The sequence below is a fragment of the Arachis stenosperma genome, chromosome 2 (assembly GCF_014773155.1).
Source record: "Arachis stenosperma cultivar V10309 chromosome 2, arast.V10309.gnm1.PFL2, whole genome shotgun sequence".
NCBI lineage: Eukaryota > Viridiplantae > Streptophyta > Magnoliopsida > Fabales > Fabaceae > Arachis > Arachis stenosperma.
This window is the reverse complement of record NC_080378.1, coordinates 2,723,975-2,740,579: the sequence shown is the minus strand read 5'-3', so window position 1 is coordinate 2,740,579 and position 16,605 is coordinate 2,723,975. Positions and strand designations below refer to the sequence as shown.

Sequence of the window (16,605 nt, the reverse complement as noted above, 5' to 3'; positions counted from 1 at the left end):
ATAAAATATACAAATAAAAAACTAAAAAATAGAATCCAATAAATTTGTAACCTCCAAATACATTGAATTCATATTCCTATATTTATTATATCTTACCGTTATAAACAATACAATTAATTTATAACCGCAACAATTAATTTATAAATTAAAAGTTTAAAAAAAGAAAATTATATTTTATTATTATAATTATGTTTATTATAATCATTTTAATTTTTGCCAATGAGTTATACCTCAAATAGCATAGTCTCCCATATTGGTCGCGAGTTCGAGTCTCTGTATCTTTGGTAAAAAAAAAATAATCATTTTAATTTTTAGAAGTAAAACTAGGTACAAAGAACTATTATTGTAGTTTTTACTTATTATTAAAAACAAATTCTATTTTATTTTACCAATATAAATTTTGAAAAGAATATTTGAAAACTAAAAAAAAAACAAATTTATTAAAAGAGTATCAAAACGAAACAAAAAATATATGATATTAGACATACATTTTCATATTAGATACATTTGTAGTATATAAGATGCATCATGCATGCATGTTTACCTCAAAACACTAATTAACTATTTTCTTTTTTTTACTAAAAATGTTTAATTTTTAGCTTTTGTTGCATATATTTGTACATATAAGATGCATCATGCATGGATACAAATCTAAATATATAATTATTACAATAATTATGTTGACCGCAACTCTATAAGTTTAGGCCATTGACTACCGTTAATTGCATTGCCAACTTTAGAATAATTATTATTTGGCACAACTTTAGAATCAACCACTCAATTCTTGTCAAATCAACTATTATTTTTAAATCTGCAAAAAAATAAAATATACAAATAAAAAACTAAAAAATAGAATCCAATAAATTTGTAACCTCTAAATACATTGAATTCATATTCCTATATTTATTATATCTTACCGTTATAAACAATACAATAAATTTATAACCGTAACAATTAATTTATTAATTTTTATAAATAACTCACCAAAGGTAATAAACATCCATATTACAAATGTAATCAAACACCATAATCTCCAACAATAAGGTAACTCTATATACTTTTCATAATCTCATCTATCAAATTATTAGTTGTTAGCCCAATACTTATTTTAGGTTCAGAATTCAGTTAAAGGTTTTAGATCAAAGTGTTACAACAACTTTTGTACTATTTGATGGCGCTTTAAATCTAATGACATTTCAGAAAAAATAATGACATTGAATAGCACCACCCCATCAAGAGATTAAGGAGAAAGAAAACCATACAAATTCAAAACACATCTTCGGAAGAAGAACATACATACAAAGATGGAACCAAGTAACACAATAGAAAGTGCATCAAACTCAACAATTCATAAAGAATATGTCTTCACAAAAACCTACGACAAAAAGAATAAAGCACCAACTCTAACTACCAACAAAAAAAAAGGAGGACGAACGCCACATAAGATGACTAAGTCCATAAACTAAAACAAATGCAAAAATCAAACCACCAAATAAAAATGTTACTTTGTACAACTCCAACATCCAAATCTTTTGCACTACAAATTATTTAAAATAAAACACCTTTTAAATTTAATTTCAATTTACACATATTTAATTTATTTCTACAAAACATAACAATTTTTAATATTTATTATATACTATTGTTAATTTATCGTCCCACGCATCGCGCGGGTCTCATTCTAGTTTAAATTAATGACTGATGTGTATCATATCCACACTACATGTGGACTTGCTTGAATTATTCAATTCAATGCTTTGCTTCAAAGATGGAACCATAGCTGGTTGTTTGGCTATCATAATCCTTTTTTTTTAACCAAAGATAAGGAGACTTGAACCCGCGACTTCTTAGATGAGTATAAGGAGACTATATCATTTGAGCTATAACTCATTGGCAATAGCTTTCATAATCCCTTGGAAACATATATATGACAAAAAAAAAAACTAACTTCCATTGTTAATAATACATGTTTTTTCATTTGTGAAAATATAAACTTATGTTTTTTTTCTTTTTATGTCTAAAAAAGCCATTGTTCTTTTGCTTACAGTTTGTGCGCATCCGTGAAAAATTGTAAAATGCAAATGACGTAAGATTAATAAAAAACCAGAATGAGACCCGCGATGCGTGGGACGGTAAATTAATGATAGTATATAATAAATATTAAAAATTGTTATATTTTGTAGAATTAAATTAAATATGTATAAATTAAAAATAAATTTAAAAGGTGTTTTATCTATTCTTAATATATAAAAGTAGATAATAAGCATGCACCACATTACTTCTAAGTTATTCCTCATATTCTACTAACGCCATGTCAGCAATATTGCTTACGTGGCAAAATTTTAGAAACAACCAATCAAATCTTGCCAAATTTCAACCACTCAAATCTTGCCAAATCAACTTCTATTTTCAAATTAAAAAAAAAAACTAAAAAACAGAATAAAAAACAACAAAAACACAAATTAACATTTACCCCAAAAAACCTCTGAAAACCAAAGAGTTCATTACTTTTCTCATACTTCTCGCCTGAAAACTCCTTACTCTTCTCATGCTTCTCGAAACCCTCTTCTTCTTGGCACCTCTCCGTACCAAGATCCTATTTCCTCCATGCTCTTCCGGTATGAGCCATTGTGTTTTTCTCGAATCAAATTTTACTCTTCTCATACTTCTCGAAACCCTCTTCTTCTTGGCACCTCTCCGCATTGCATCAATTGCAGAAATCAGACCAACTAAAAAAATTCGTCCAATGAAGAAAATTCGTGCCAAGTATTTTCCTAAGGATTACAACATTTAGGTAATTTTATATAAGAAATTAAAAGTAGATATACTTAACCTATCTTTTATCTTTTTTATTCATAAACTTATTCTTTCCCAGTCGTTTATGCTTGCAGTACTTGATTCTATATCAATGGCATTTCAACAAACTTATGAGAATATATCTTCTATAAAGTAAGTCATCTCTTACACATTGTGAGTCGATGAGTAATTTCATACCAAACTCCTTTGAAAAAACTTGCGATAATATATTTCTTCATAAGTAATCAATTTTTTACGTCTAGAGTAATGTTTATATTTCTTTTTTCTAAAATTTCTCATACATATTTTTTGTGAAAATGGTTGTATCTACAGGTATAACACGCTTCGAAATAAAGTCGACCTCTACAATGCTCTAACTGGTCCGAAAATTAAATCTCAATACTTCTTTTTAGACATTGCACATATAACCATGGGTTGAATTTAAGGATATTTTTTCCTCTTAGTTTTGTATACTCCTAAATTTATTTATATATTATGCTACAGTTTTTTATTTTTTTCTTTTACAAAATTCTTAATCATATCATTTATAAATCATAATTTAAACAACTTAAAATTGGTCTATAAAATTTATGTAATATTCTTAATCACATATAACAATTTAAATAGGTTAAAGTTACATTTTAAAGCTTATAATAATTTATTAGTTAGTAAATAAATTTATATCATTATTATTGCATATTACTTCACTAAGAAATATATATTTAAATGTGATAATATCATATTAGGTGGAATGCTTGGTCATCTTTAACATTAAGATATCGACATTCAATTTGATCCACCAAGGACCGATCACATTTAATAATATGATATTATCTAATTCAACTTGCTAATTTATGTATTTTATTAGGAATAATTGGTATTATTCATGATTACAGATAAAAATACTATTATTAATTAATAAATTACTTTAAAAGTGGGATAAAAAAAATGGGCAGAAAGAAGATGTACTAACTTCTATTCTAACTGCAAAATTTTATGAAGTCATTTAATTAAGTAATTAGAATATTAATTTTGAATTACTGCTAATAAACTTTTCGCCATTTTCGGTACGTTAGTATATATTAATTGTTCAAAGAGAAACGTTAAGGACTAATATTTTTTATTAATATTAGTCTAAAAATTTTCAATTAAGTCCATATAATATACAAATATTTTTTAATCAAGTCTTTTTAAATTAAAATTTTTGAAATTAAATTTGTAACATATAAAGACATTGAAATCATATTCCTATATTTATTATATCTTACCGTTATAAATAATACAATAAATTTATTATACTAATAATTAATTTATTAATTTATGTAAATTAACTCATTAAAAATTTATATCATTATTATTGCATATTACTTCACTACTGCCATTATTTCAGCGAACATAGGTCTCAACTTTGGATCTCTACAATACAAAAAGAGTATCATATAGTCACACCAAGCATCGGGTGTATTTCATTCATATAGGTGAAGTATTCTAAAACTTCCTAAAACTTACACATTTGCAAATAGCCTAAAAATTTTCTATTAAGTCCATATAAATCTAGAAGTTTTTGATTAAATTCATATAATATACAAATATTCTTCAACCAAGTCTTTTTAAATTATAAATTTTGAAATTAAGTTTGTAACCTATAAAGATATTAAATCTATATTCTTATATTTATTATATTTTACTGTTATAAACAATATAATAACTTTATAACACCAATAATTAATTTATTAATTTCTATAAACTCAATCATTAAATGTAATAAATATCCATATAATAAATGTCATAATAATATTATTAATCATAATAAATTTTACGTTACAAATATTTAAATTATATACTATTTGAACTACTTATATAAGTCTCTAATCACTATTCTTTAAAATAACATCAAATTTACCATAAGAAATTTCTTTCCAAACTATACAACATCTCAAACTTACTCAATAGAGCATCATTCATTGGACAATATAACCAAACATACGGACAATTGGTTTATCAAAGTTTGCGTGGTTCGTCTATGGAAAACATTAACACCCAAAAATAAAGAGGAGCCTCTTTTCTTAGAAATGATTATATTAGATAAAAAGGTACAAAATAAACAAATTTATTCTGTTTTTAAATTGAATTTAAAAAATGCTTTAATTATTTTTGTTTTTTATACTTTTAATATTATTTTATAATACTTTATATATAATTGTATTTTAATATCGTTAAAGTTAAACTTCTCTCAATTTGATAATCATTGTTCCTTTTCTAATAATTTAAAAAAATAAACGCAATCATTTTTTTTAACTAATTGTTAACAATGATTTACTAACACTGGAGGGAACACCTCTTCATGTAATTGTGAAGAAAAATATGATAAACAAATTCAAACATTTGTTAGAAGAAGAAAAAGTCTATACTATCAAAAATTTGAAAATAGAAGATGCAAATGATTTGTATAGAGCAATTAAAGGTACTATGAAAACAAATTTTTTAATAACAACTATTGTGAAAGAAATCAAAGATCCAATTTTGAACATTCTCCAACACTATTTTGAATTTGTATCACTTGAAACATTATCTGACAGAGTGGGTCAAAGACAAATTTTAACAGGTAATTTTATTTTATATTATTTCAATTATTCTTATTAAAAATAATTTATTAAAAAAAATCAACACATTTTTGTTCTTTTTATTGTAGATGTCATTGAAAAACTGCATGCAATAGCAGAAGAAGAACAAGTAGATGTTAAAGGAAAACCCACAAAAATACGAAGAATGGAATTGATACTCAAAGAGTAAAAAAAATATACAACCAATTCATTTTTCATTTAGATATATAGTTATTAACAAAATACTATTAATTTTAGGAACATCGTGTTGAAAGTCACGTTGTGGAGAAATCTCTCAAATCAGATAAATAAAAAAATTACAACACAAATCAAGGGCCAAAAAATTGTTGCACTCACATCAACATTGGTTAGTGAATATAAAGATATGATCTTTTTCAAAAAATTTTAATTTATTGTTTTTTTTAGTTAAAAAAATTATATTTTATATAATACATTAATTGACACAATACAACACAATCTTATTTTATATAACCTATTATATTATAATATTAGGTGATTATTAGGTTAGCACAACTTCAAGTACAAAAATCTATATCAATCCAGAAATTGAAGAATTCACACAGCTGACTTATGGATATTTAATAACTAATAAGTCTCTCAAAAATTAATTCATTTATTTCTAATTTATATTATTCATTGATTATAGGAACCAACTTCGCCAACACCAATATCATCAGACGAAGATCACATACCTATCAAGAGGTTGAGGAGAAAAAAAACGATACAAATTCAAGACACATTTTCGAAAGAAGACCATACATGCAAAGAGGGAGCAAACAACACAAAAGAAAGTGCACACAACTCACCAATTCATAAGGAACATGCCTTCATAACAACCTATGACAGAAAGAAGAAAACAACAACTCTAACAACAACCAATAAAAAAAGGAGGACGAGTGCCACATAAGAAGACCAATTCCATCAATTAAACCAAATACAAAAATCAATTCCAACATCCAAATATTTTGTACTACCATTTCTTTTAAATAAAATACCATTTAAATTTATTTTTAGTTTATACATATTTCATTTAATTCTACAAAACATAATTATTTTTAGTATTTATTATATATTATTATTAATTTAGGGTAACGCACATCGCGCGGGTCACGTTCTAGTTTAAAAAAATTTGTAGTACAAAGTATTTGGATGTTGGAATTGTATAAGGTGAAATTTATATTTGGTGGTTTGATTTTTGCATTTGTTTTAATTGATGGACTTAGTTTTCTTATGTGGTGCTCGTCTTTCTTTTTTTTATTGGTTGTTGTTAGAGTTGTTGTTCTTTCGGTCGTAGGTTCTTATGAATGCATATTCGGTCGTAGGTTCTTATGTGGAGCAGACTAAATGTGTTATTGCATTGATGTAACCGCATTCTTTTCCCTTTGTTTTAGAAACAATAAACTAATATATTATCACTGTACAAATTATTAAAATAAGACAACTAACATGCATTATTGTTATATCCATACAAAAAATATGGTGCCCAAAGTTTAATATAGTTTCCTCAAAGACTAGCAGTGTCCGTTGGTGACACCAAAACAACACCACTTGCAAGAAAGAATTAAAAAAATGAAAAAGTTAGAGTAAAGCCAATTAAGCTCTCCCCTGCTATGAATTTTCTAAGTTATCACGTCTTGTTGCTAAGTGTGTCTGGTTTTTGTGATGACAAATACCATTTTCTTTTGTTTTTTTCAAAGGAAATATAAGATTCAAAGATAACGATGTCATTATGAAAATGTTGAATATTGATGTGCAGTTACATGCTCCTTAGTTTTATATAATTTCCACAAAGACCACTAATACCTTGCTATTAAACAATGTGTTACATCTTTTTTTCCTTTTAAACAAGAATTAACAAATGGAGTTTGTGCAAAGCCAGCTAAGCAATCCACTTATACCGAATTTTTTATAGTTATCTCGGAGACTGATACCACGTGATGTCATGAACACATTCGCTCTCAGTCTTACTTTACACTTTTGAGACTCAAATTCCTGAGTTCAGTTACAAACTTGTGAGCATTGTTACTCTCATTCTAATCTGCAGAATACTCTTACTTTTCCTTGAGATCACCATGAACAAAGTGGGTGAAGCTTTTCTGTCTGGTTTCATCACTGTTCTCCTGGAGAGGTTCATTTCAGCTGAGACTTACAACTTGGTGGTGGGGAAGAAGCTTGGCCCTGAGTTGGTGAGAAGGCTGAAGACTGCTCTCTTGGCTGCTGAAGCTCTGGTTGCTGACGCGGAGCAGAAGCAGTTTGGTAACCAATTTGTGAGGAAGTGGCTCGATGATCTGAGGGATGCTGCCTACAAGGCTGATGACTTGCTGGACCGTTTCTGCATCAAAGCTGCAACTCAGAAGAAGGTAGGAACTTTCTTGCCTAGCTTCCTCAATTTTGAAGAAAGGCAGATGGTCAAAGAGATAGAAGAGGTGGTTAGAACTATTGAAGATCTTGAGAGATGCAAAGAAAGCCTTGGCCTTGAAAAGATTCCCACTGGTAGCTCCTCATGGAGAGTTCCATCCACTTCTCTTGCAAGAGGGAATGTGTATGGCAGGGAGGATGACCAGAAGGCCTTAGTCCAGATGCTGAATGACAACAATGAGCATCACCTCTCTGTGATCTCTATTGTTGGCATAGGTGGGGTTGGTAAAACAACTTTAGCCCAATGGCTGTACAACAATGAAGAGGAGTTCATGAAGGGATTTGATCTGAAGGCATGGGTTTGTGTTTCAGAAAATTTTGATATTGTTGAGATTACTAGGAATCTCATGAAGGGGATCCTTGGAGGTACTTGTAGTCTCGACGATTTCAATTCACTTCAACATGCTTTGAAAGAAAAATTGTTGAATAAGAAGTTCTTTGTTGTCTTGGATGATGTTTGGAGTAATGATCAACATCAATGGAGAAATTTTATAACCCCTTTTCAATACGGGGCTAAGGGAAGTACTATTCTTCTAACTACTCGCAAGGAAAATGTTGGTTTAGTAGCTCAAACAAATTATCAACCTCTCGTCCTCAACACGTTGTCAGAAGATCAATGTTGGTCGGTGTTTGCATCCAGTGCATCTTTTCCAGAATCAAATGGGAGCCCTGCACTAGAAGAAATAGGAAAAAAAATAGCTAAGAAGTGTGATGGTCTGCCATTAGCAGCAGAAACACTTGGTTGCTTGTGCAGAAACCATGAAGCTGAGGAGTGGGGAGAAATATTAAAGAGTGATATTTGGGAGTTCTCTACGAATGACAGTAAGATAATCCCAGCATTATTAATAAGCTACTATCATCTCCCTCCATATTTGAAACGTTGTTTTGTTTATTGTTCATTGTTTCCCAAAGATTATGAATTTGAGAAAGATGAATTAATCTTGTTGTGGATGGCAGAAGATCTATTACGGGTATCAAATAGAAGAGAGACTTTAGAAGAAGTTGGTAGCAAATACTTTGACAATTTAGCTTCTAGATTATTTTTTAAAGAGTATCACCATGATTATTTTGTGATGCATGATCTCTTACATGACTTGGCAATATTCCTTGCTGGAGATTTCTACTGTAGATTACATGAACTTGGTGAAGAAGAGGAGTTGGGGAGTTTGACTCGTCATTTGTCATTTGGAAAATTGAATCGTTCAGTCTCAAAAAATTTTAATTCCATTGCTACATTGGAATCTTTGAGGACATCCTTGTATGTCAATGATTTGTTTAGCATGGAAAGCGTAGCATCAAAGCTTAAATACCTGAGAGTTTTATCCTTTGATGAACTTGATGTGGTGCCTAATTCAATAGGAGAATTGATCCATCTGCGCTACTTGGATCTCTCTGGCACTAATATTAAGGCATTGCCAGAGTCTTTGTGCAGCTTGTGTAATTTGCAAATACTGAAATTGTATTATTGTTATAAGCTAACTACGCTGCCTAGTGGTTTTCATAATCTTGTGAGTTTGCGGCATCTTGATATTAGAGGAACTGCTTTGGAAGAAATGCCCAGAAAAATGAGCAAATTGAATCAGTTGCACATTTTAAGTTACTTTGTTGTTGGCAAGCACGAAGACAATGGAATCCAGGAGTTAATAGGGCTGGTAAATCTTCATGGATCCGTTGAGATTAAGAAGTTGGAGAATATTGTTGATGTGAATGAAGCAAAGAGGGCAAAGATAATGGATAAGAAGCACATTGATGAATTATGTTTGGAATGGTCTTCAGGTGATGATATGGTTTCAAGCACACAGAAAGAAAGAGACATTCTCGATAAATTGCAACCGCAGAATGGGTTGAAAGAGTTGAAAATCAAGGGATACAAGGGTACAATATTTCCAGATTGGTTGGGGCACTGTTCCTACGAAAACATGACACGTGTATCTCTAAAGTCTTGCAAGAATTGCTGCATGCTGCCTTCACTTGGACAGCTGCCATCTCTTAAGTCCCTAAGCATTGAAGGTTTGGATCAGCTGAGGAGTATTGGGGAGGAGTTTTACAAGGATGAAGGAGATGATCATTCTTCGCATATTGCACCGTTTCCCTCACTGGAGACTTTGGTATTTGATAACATGGCATGTTGGGAGGTGTGGCACGTATCTGAGTCGGAAACTTTTCCTCAACTTAGGAGGCTTGAAATAACAGATTGCCCAATGTTGAAGGAAGAGATGCTTAATCAGCTATTCTTCAGAATAGTTTCTTCTCTGTCGGATGTTTCCAAAGTTCGTAAACTACGTATAGGCGACCACTTTATGAAACGGCACACAGAGGCCATGTCCCTTGATGGGGATAGTTTATCAATTATGGGACGTGAATCTGTGATGGAGTCTGCATTGAAGGCAATGATGAGCATCAACCATCTACGTTGCCTCCAAGAAATACACGTCTTGTGCTTTAGTAAACTAGAATTCCCCCAGCTACAGCAGCAGATGTATGATTTGGTAGAGCTACTAATACATGACAGCTGTCATTCACTGACCTGCTTGTCGTTGGATGTCTTTCCCAATCTCAAGAATCTGGAGATAAGAGAGTGTAGGAATCTGGAATCAGAGTCAATGTCAGAGGCACCACACGCTGCTCTTCAACGTCTCTCCATTAGATTCTGCCACAAATTAGTGTCATTTGGAGGAGAAGGACTGGCTGCACCCAACTTGACTCATCTTGAAGTCACAGATTGTGATAAGTTGGAGGCATTACCACGTAACATGAAGAGTCTACTCCCAAGTCTACAGTCTCTCCAGATATATGGTTGCTCAGACATGTGCAGGTTGCCCAAGGGTGGTTTGCCACCTAACTTGAAATCACTTGAAGTGGGATTTTGCAAGCAACAAATGAGGGATCTATCATGGGTGGCCAACTTGCACGCCCTCACTCATCTTATCATTAGAGGTTCTGGTTGTGATAACGTGAAGTCATACCCAGAGGTGGGTTCGCTGCCTCACCTTCCCTCCCTTACCAGTCTTGGGATATGGTGCTTCCATAATCTGGAGACATTGGAGTGCAACGAGCTTCTCTGCCTCACCTCCCTTCAACAATTAAGCATTTATTGGTGTCCAAAGCTGGAGAATATGGAAGGAGAAAAGCTGCCTCCCTCTCTCTTGCTACTGAGAATTCAAAAGTGTCCTTTGCTGGGAGAACACTGCAAGAACAAGCATCATCTAATCTGGCCCAAAATTTCCCACATCCCAACCATTGAAATCAATAGCAAAAAAATGTTCTGAATAGAGATTGCTGAACAGGTAATCATCTAACTTCACGGTTCTCATGCCACCACAATTCAATTATACATGTATAAATTTCCTTTTCCTCAAAAGAAAATAGTTCTCTCCTTCTTTACACATTATTAACTAGTTGGACTCATAATCTGATTCGCCAACAACAAAATTTGCATTCTTTTTTATTTCATTCATTGGAAATCTCTCAATTTGTACTTGTACTCAAAAGAAATATCCTCTTTCATTCTCAAAAAATGTTGTTATATATGTTGTGTATTTATTTGAGAATTTCTTCCATAAATAGATATTGAAATCTTCTGTTTCATCCATCTTCTGCAGGTAGATTGTAATGAAGTAAAAGTCCCCAAATGGCAGAGATTTCATCTTATACAAGGTTTCAGCTTCAGGTTGGATAATTTACTCCACTTCATTCCATCCTAGAATTTACTTTTCCTGTTCTGCTAGGAAAAAGAAAAATGTTATGAAAGCTTGATTTGAGAGGAAATTAGTTATTAGTTATATGCAATTAATGGTAAAATTTTGTTTCTGCCTTTGCCACTATTTGATGTTTATGCCTTAATGCTGAACTAATTTGTATTGCCATGTAGTAACTTAAATTTGATTCTTTAACTGTTTTTGGAATCTATAAATTGTACTTTTTTGTTACAATTCTATTTACTGTCGTTCATTCATAATTTTAGCAAAAAGATAAATTAAAATCCTTTAAAAATATTTGAGGTAAAACTAAAATTTTTGCCAAACACTAAGAACATTTGATATAGTTTTTCCTTGTTTCCTTTTCTTCTATTCTTTAATCTTCTTTTAAAGCTCTTTTACGGTATGACATGTTTTGGTTTGCGACGAGATTTCATTGCGCATGTATATCTATATATATATGGAGATGTAAACTGGATTAACATGTTAATTGGTATCTACACTAGTTTAAATTAATGACTGATGTGTATCATATCCACACTACATGTGGACTTGCTTGAATTATTCAATTCAATGCTTTGCTTCAAAGATGGGAACCATAGCTGGTTGTTTGGCTATCAATAGCAGTCATGTTTGAACTTTGAACCAAAGCATGAAACAGTTAACTAAAGATAAGGAGACTTGAATTCTTGACTTCTTAAATGAGTATAGAGAGACTATACCATTTGAGCTATAACTCATTGGTAACAGCTTTCATAATCCCTTGGAAACATATATATGACAGAAAAAAAAAAAAAAACTAACTTCCATTGTTAATAATACATGTTTTTTCATTTGTGAAAATATAAACCTATGTTTTTTTCTTTTTATGTCTAAAAAGCCATTGTTTCTTTTGCTTAGAGTTTGTGCGCATCCGTGAAAAATTGTAAAATGCATATGCCATAAGATTAATAAAAAACCGTAATGAGACCTGCGCGATGCACGAGACGGTAAATTAATGATAGTATATAATAAATATCAAAAATTATTATATTTTGTAGAATTAAATTAAATATGTATAAATTAAAAATAAATTTAAAAGGTGTTTTATTTAAAAAAATTTGTAATACAAAGTATTTGGATGTTGGAGTTGTACAAGGTGAAATTTATATTTGGTGGTTTGATTTTTGCATTTGTTTTAATTGATAGATTTAGTCTTCTTATGTGGTGCTCGTCTTTCTTTTTCTTTATTGGTTGCTGTTAGAGTTGTTGCTTTCTTCTTTCGGTCGTAGGTTCTTATGAATGCATATTCTTTATTAATTGTTGAGTTGTATGCACTTTCTTTTGTGTTGTTTGTTCCATCTTTGCATGTATGTTCTTCTTCCGAAAATGTATCTTGAATTTGTATGGTTTTCTTTCTCCTCAATCTCTTGATGGGTATGTGATCTTCGTCTGATGATATTAGTTTGGCGAAGTTGATTCCTATAATCAATGAATAATTTAAATTAGAAATGGAAATGATGTCTTGAATAAGTGATTTTTTTAATATTATCTGTTTTATTTGTTGTAATGGGTGTTGAGGTTCAGTATTTTTAGTTGGAAGAAATGTCTTGGTAACAGTGTATTGTTGAGAACCTTTTTTGAAATTAAAGTCATTTAGTTTGACTTCAAATATAAGTGTGAAGTTGCAAAAGTTTTTCAATTGGGGTGGTGCTTCAATATCATTACTTTCCTAAAGAGTCATTAGATTTGAAACAGTTGTGCCGAACAATTTTTTTGCTTCGCCATCAAATAATACAAAAGTTGTTGTAGCACTTTGATCTGAAACCTTTAATTGAATTCTGAACCTAAAATAAGTATTAGATTAGTAACTAATAATTTGATAGATGAGATTATAAAAAGTTTATAGAATTATCTTATGGTTGAATATTGTGATGTTTGATTACATGTGTCACAAATGTAGTTGTCTCCTTTTTTATATGCTTTCTTATGACACTTTTCACATTCAACATAGTTCCATCCAAATTTGTCATCAATTTCGTTTATAGTTGCTAAAATTGTAAAGATCTTTTCCTATTCCAATATTCAATTTATGTTATCATTAGGTATATGGTATTTGAGTAAGTATGAATGTATGATGCATGTTGTAAGTTTTTTTTGTCATACCTGATCATCAGATTCCCATTGTATGGCCATTAGATCTTGAATAGTTAATCGATTTCTAATTATTCTGCTGTGAAAATTTGTGTTGGTATTGTCTTGGCTTGGTATCTCCATTATTTCTTCATATTGATCAGTCCTTTTTAGGATTTTGTTATATTTGTTAAATTGAATAATTAAATAAATAAATTAATTTTTGAGAGAGTTATTAGTTATGAAATACCCATAAGTTAGCTGTGCGAATTATTCAAACATACAAATTAGATCTCTCACAACTTTCTCTTTAAAGGGGCTACTTCCATCATCATTGATGAACACTTCTAATCTATTTGATATCTCATTAGTTGTGTCATGGATATAAAGTTGTGCAAATTCACCTTTCCTCCCATCTAAAGGAACCAAAAATCCAAGAAAATGGTAATTTTGACCATTAATGTGAAAAGTATATGAGCCACCATGTTTATTAATTTCATGATCAATTTTTCCATCCATAAATGTAAAAGCAAAGGCTGCATTATAGATGCGAATATGCTTCCTAAGATTTTTTACAATGTTGCTTCCATGGTAATCTAGTAAATTATGTAGCAAAAGAGGAGGGAATTTTAACAATGGAAATTAGACTCTTCCTTCCAAGCAACAAATGGAGAATTTCGAATGAGTTATATTTCTGGTTTTGTGGGTCCTTTTTTCGTACCAAAGTATTGCGCCATAATACTCACAGACGCATGTTGGTCTTCCAAAATTTCATACTTCATTAGTCAAATATGTAAAAATTAAAATAAAGAACATAATTTAAATGATATATTTGCAATCAAATTAAATTAATACCTAAAGAATCAGTTTGTAATAAAAGAGTTCACTCAAACATTTAGTTGCCTTAATTTTGAGCTATAATGTTAGGGGAAAATTAAAAAAAAAAATTGGCCACTTACTTGGGCGTTGATTTGCTCGATTAGAAACAACCCCCGTTGAGGAAATAGTTTGTTGAATTTCTGGATTGCGTGTTGCTCGATTAGAAACAACCCTCGTTGAGGAAGTAGTTGGTTGAATTTCTGGATTGCATGCTACAGTGTTAAAAAAAAGGAAAAGAATTAATTATGAGTAATGAAATTTAAAATTTACTTTTGGAAAAATAGGGAGAAACTATTGCTGAAAGTAGGTATACTTAAATTTTGAGTAGATCAAACATATCTCTTTTGTCTCTCGAAACACAGCATATCTTTCCATCTCATTATTTGTATTATCTGTGGAGTGGAAGATATACAATAAAGCCACAATAGATCTTGAAGGTGAGATATGAATACATGATGATTTTCCACCTGTAAACAAAAAACTTCGATGAAATGTAGTTTTAAGCAGAACATATACCATGAAGAAGTATTAAAAATACAAATAGGCTTCTCAATTTATTTCTCAACAATTGGATTGAAGTAATAGATTGGACAATATTACACAATAAAACTGGAAGAATATCATATTTTTTTACGAATTGCAAAATTACTATTGATGTGATTTTTTTTTTAAATTATCCCTTTTTTCACAAATTTCAATGATTTTAAATATAATGCAAAAGATTTCATTTTCATCCTACATAATGACAGCAAATAATTACAATAAACTATACGAATTTTTCTCTATTAGTAACAACAATTAGAACAAAACATGTTACAAAATAATTTGTACTCACCCAGAGTGAAAGCTGAATTGGCAATACTCCATAACTTAAGATATTCCTTTCTCTTCGAGGGTTGCAAAATTATCATTGAAGTAATTTTTTTTTAAAGTTATCCCTTTTTCACACATTGATAGAATTTTAAATATGATACAAAATATTTCATTTAAATCCTACAGAATGATTCGTAAACAATTACAGCATAATATTTTTTTTTTACCAAAAATCAATACAAAAAACAGAACAAAATATATTATAAGACTCTTTTGTACTAATCTGAAGTGGAAGCTAAATTGGCACTCCTCCTCGACTTAAGATATTGCTTTCTCCTCATCCTTGCTTGTCTAAATTGGATAGATCTAAGTGTTTTAAATAACTGTGCTTTTACATTTTTAAAATAGGCATCAAAATCACCTTAGGAATCAATTTACAATAAAATAAAGAAGGTGCAATCAAAATTATGTTAAACAAACCAAACTGCATAATCATATGTTGGAGGCATGTAAGAACCGCAACTAATCAACCGGTTAATTAAGTGATTACATTGCCTAAATTTTGATTTCGAAAAGTTAGGGTGAGAATTTGAGGTTCTAAATATCATTTTTGGACTCAGTGGGTCTTTCTGAGTCAGAAAATGTGTTTTCTGCGAAAGACCATGAAAAACTGCGAACCGACAGTTGAACCGGTTCAACCAGTTCAAGTCTGTTCGGTGCTGCACAAGAAAAAATAGAAACGGTCAAAAACCTTAGAAAAATATTAGAAATGGAAAATCGGGCGTTAATTTTAAAGGTTTGGCCCGAAGTTGGGCCAAACGGGCTAAAAACGCTAACGGGTTAGACCGGGCCTAAGTTGGGCCCAAACCCAACATATATAAGGTTCATTTATGTGCCAAAAAGTTAAACCAACTCAACTAACTGATTATTTCCCTTTCACAATTCCGTTCAACTAACCAGCAAGTGTACTGGGTCGTCCAAGTAATACCTTACGTGAGTAAGGGTCGAATCCACAGAGATTATTGGTTTGAAGCAATCAATGTTTATTTTTTGTCTTAGTTAGGATGTCAACAAAAGTTTTGGGCTACTTGAACAATAGAGTTATTTGTTTATAAAAGATTATGAAATATATTGGAATAATAAAGAGTACTAGCGGGTCGAATCCACAGAGATTATTGGTTTGAAGCAATCAATGTTATTTTATTTGTCTTAGTTAGGATGTCAACAAAAGTGTTTGGGCTACTTGAACAATAGAGTTATTTGTT

The 16,605-nt window shown here is 30.6% G+C and overlaps 1 protein-coding gene across 1 annotated transcript; it reads left to right on the top strand.

Annotated features, from left to right (window-relative positions):
- The first annotated feature begins 7,409 nt into the window (after window positions 1-7,409).
- Window positions 7,410-11,718, top strand: LOC130960400 (putative disease resistance protein At3g14460). The gene is made up of 2 exons (XM_057885787.1): window positions 7,410-11,125; window positions 11,441-11,718. The coding sequence occupies exon 1, from the start codon at window positions 7,493-7,495 to the stop codon at window positions 11,105-11,107; it is 3,615 nt and encodes a 1,204-aa protein (XP_057741770.1). The 5' UTR covers window positions 7,410-7,492; the 3' UTR covers window positions 11,108-11,125; window positions 11,441-11,718.
- The last annotated feature ends 4,887 nt before the right edge of the window (window positions 11,719-16,605 follow it).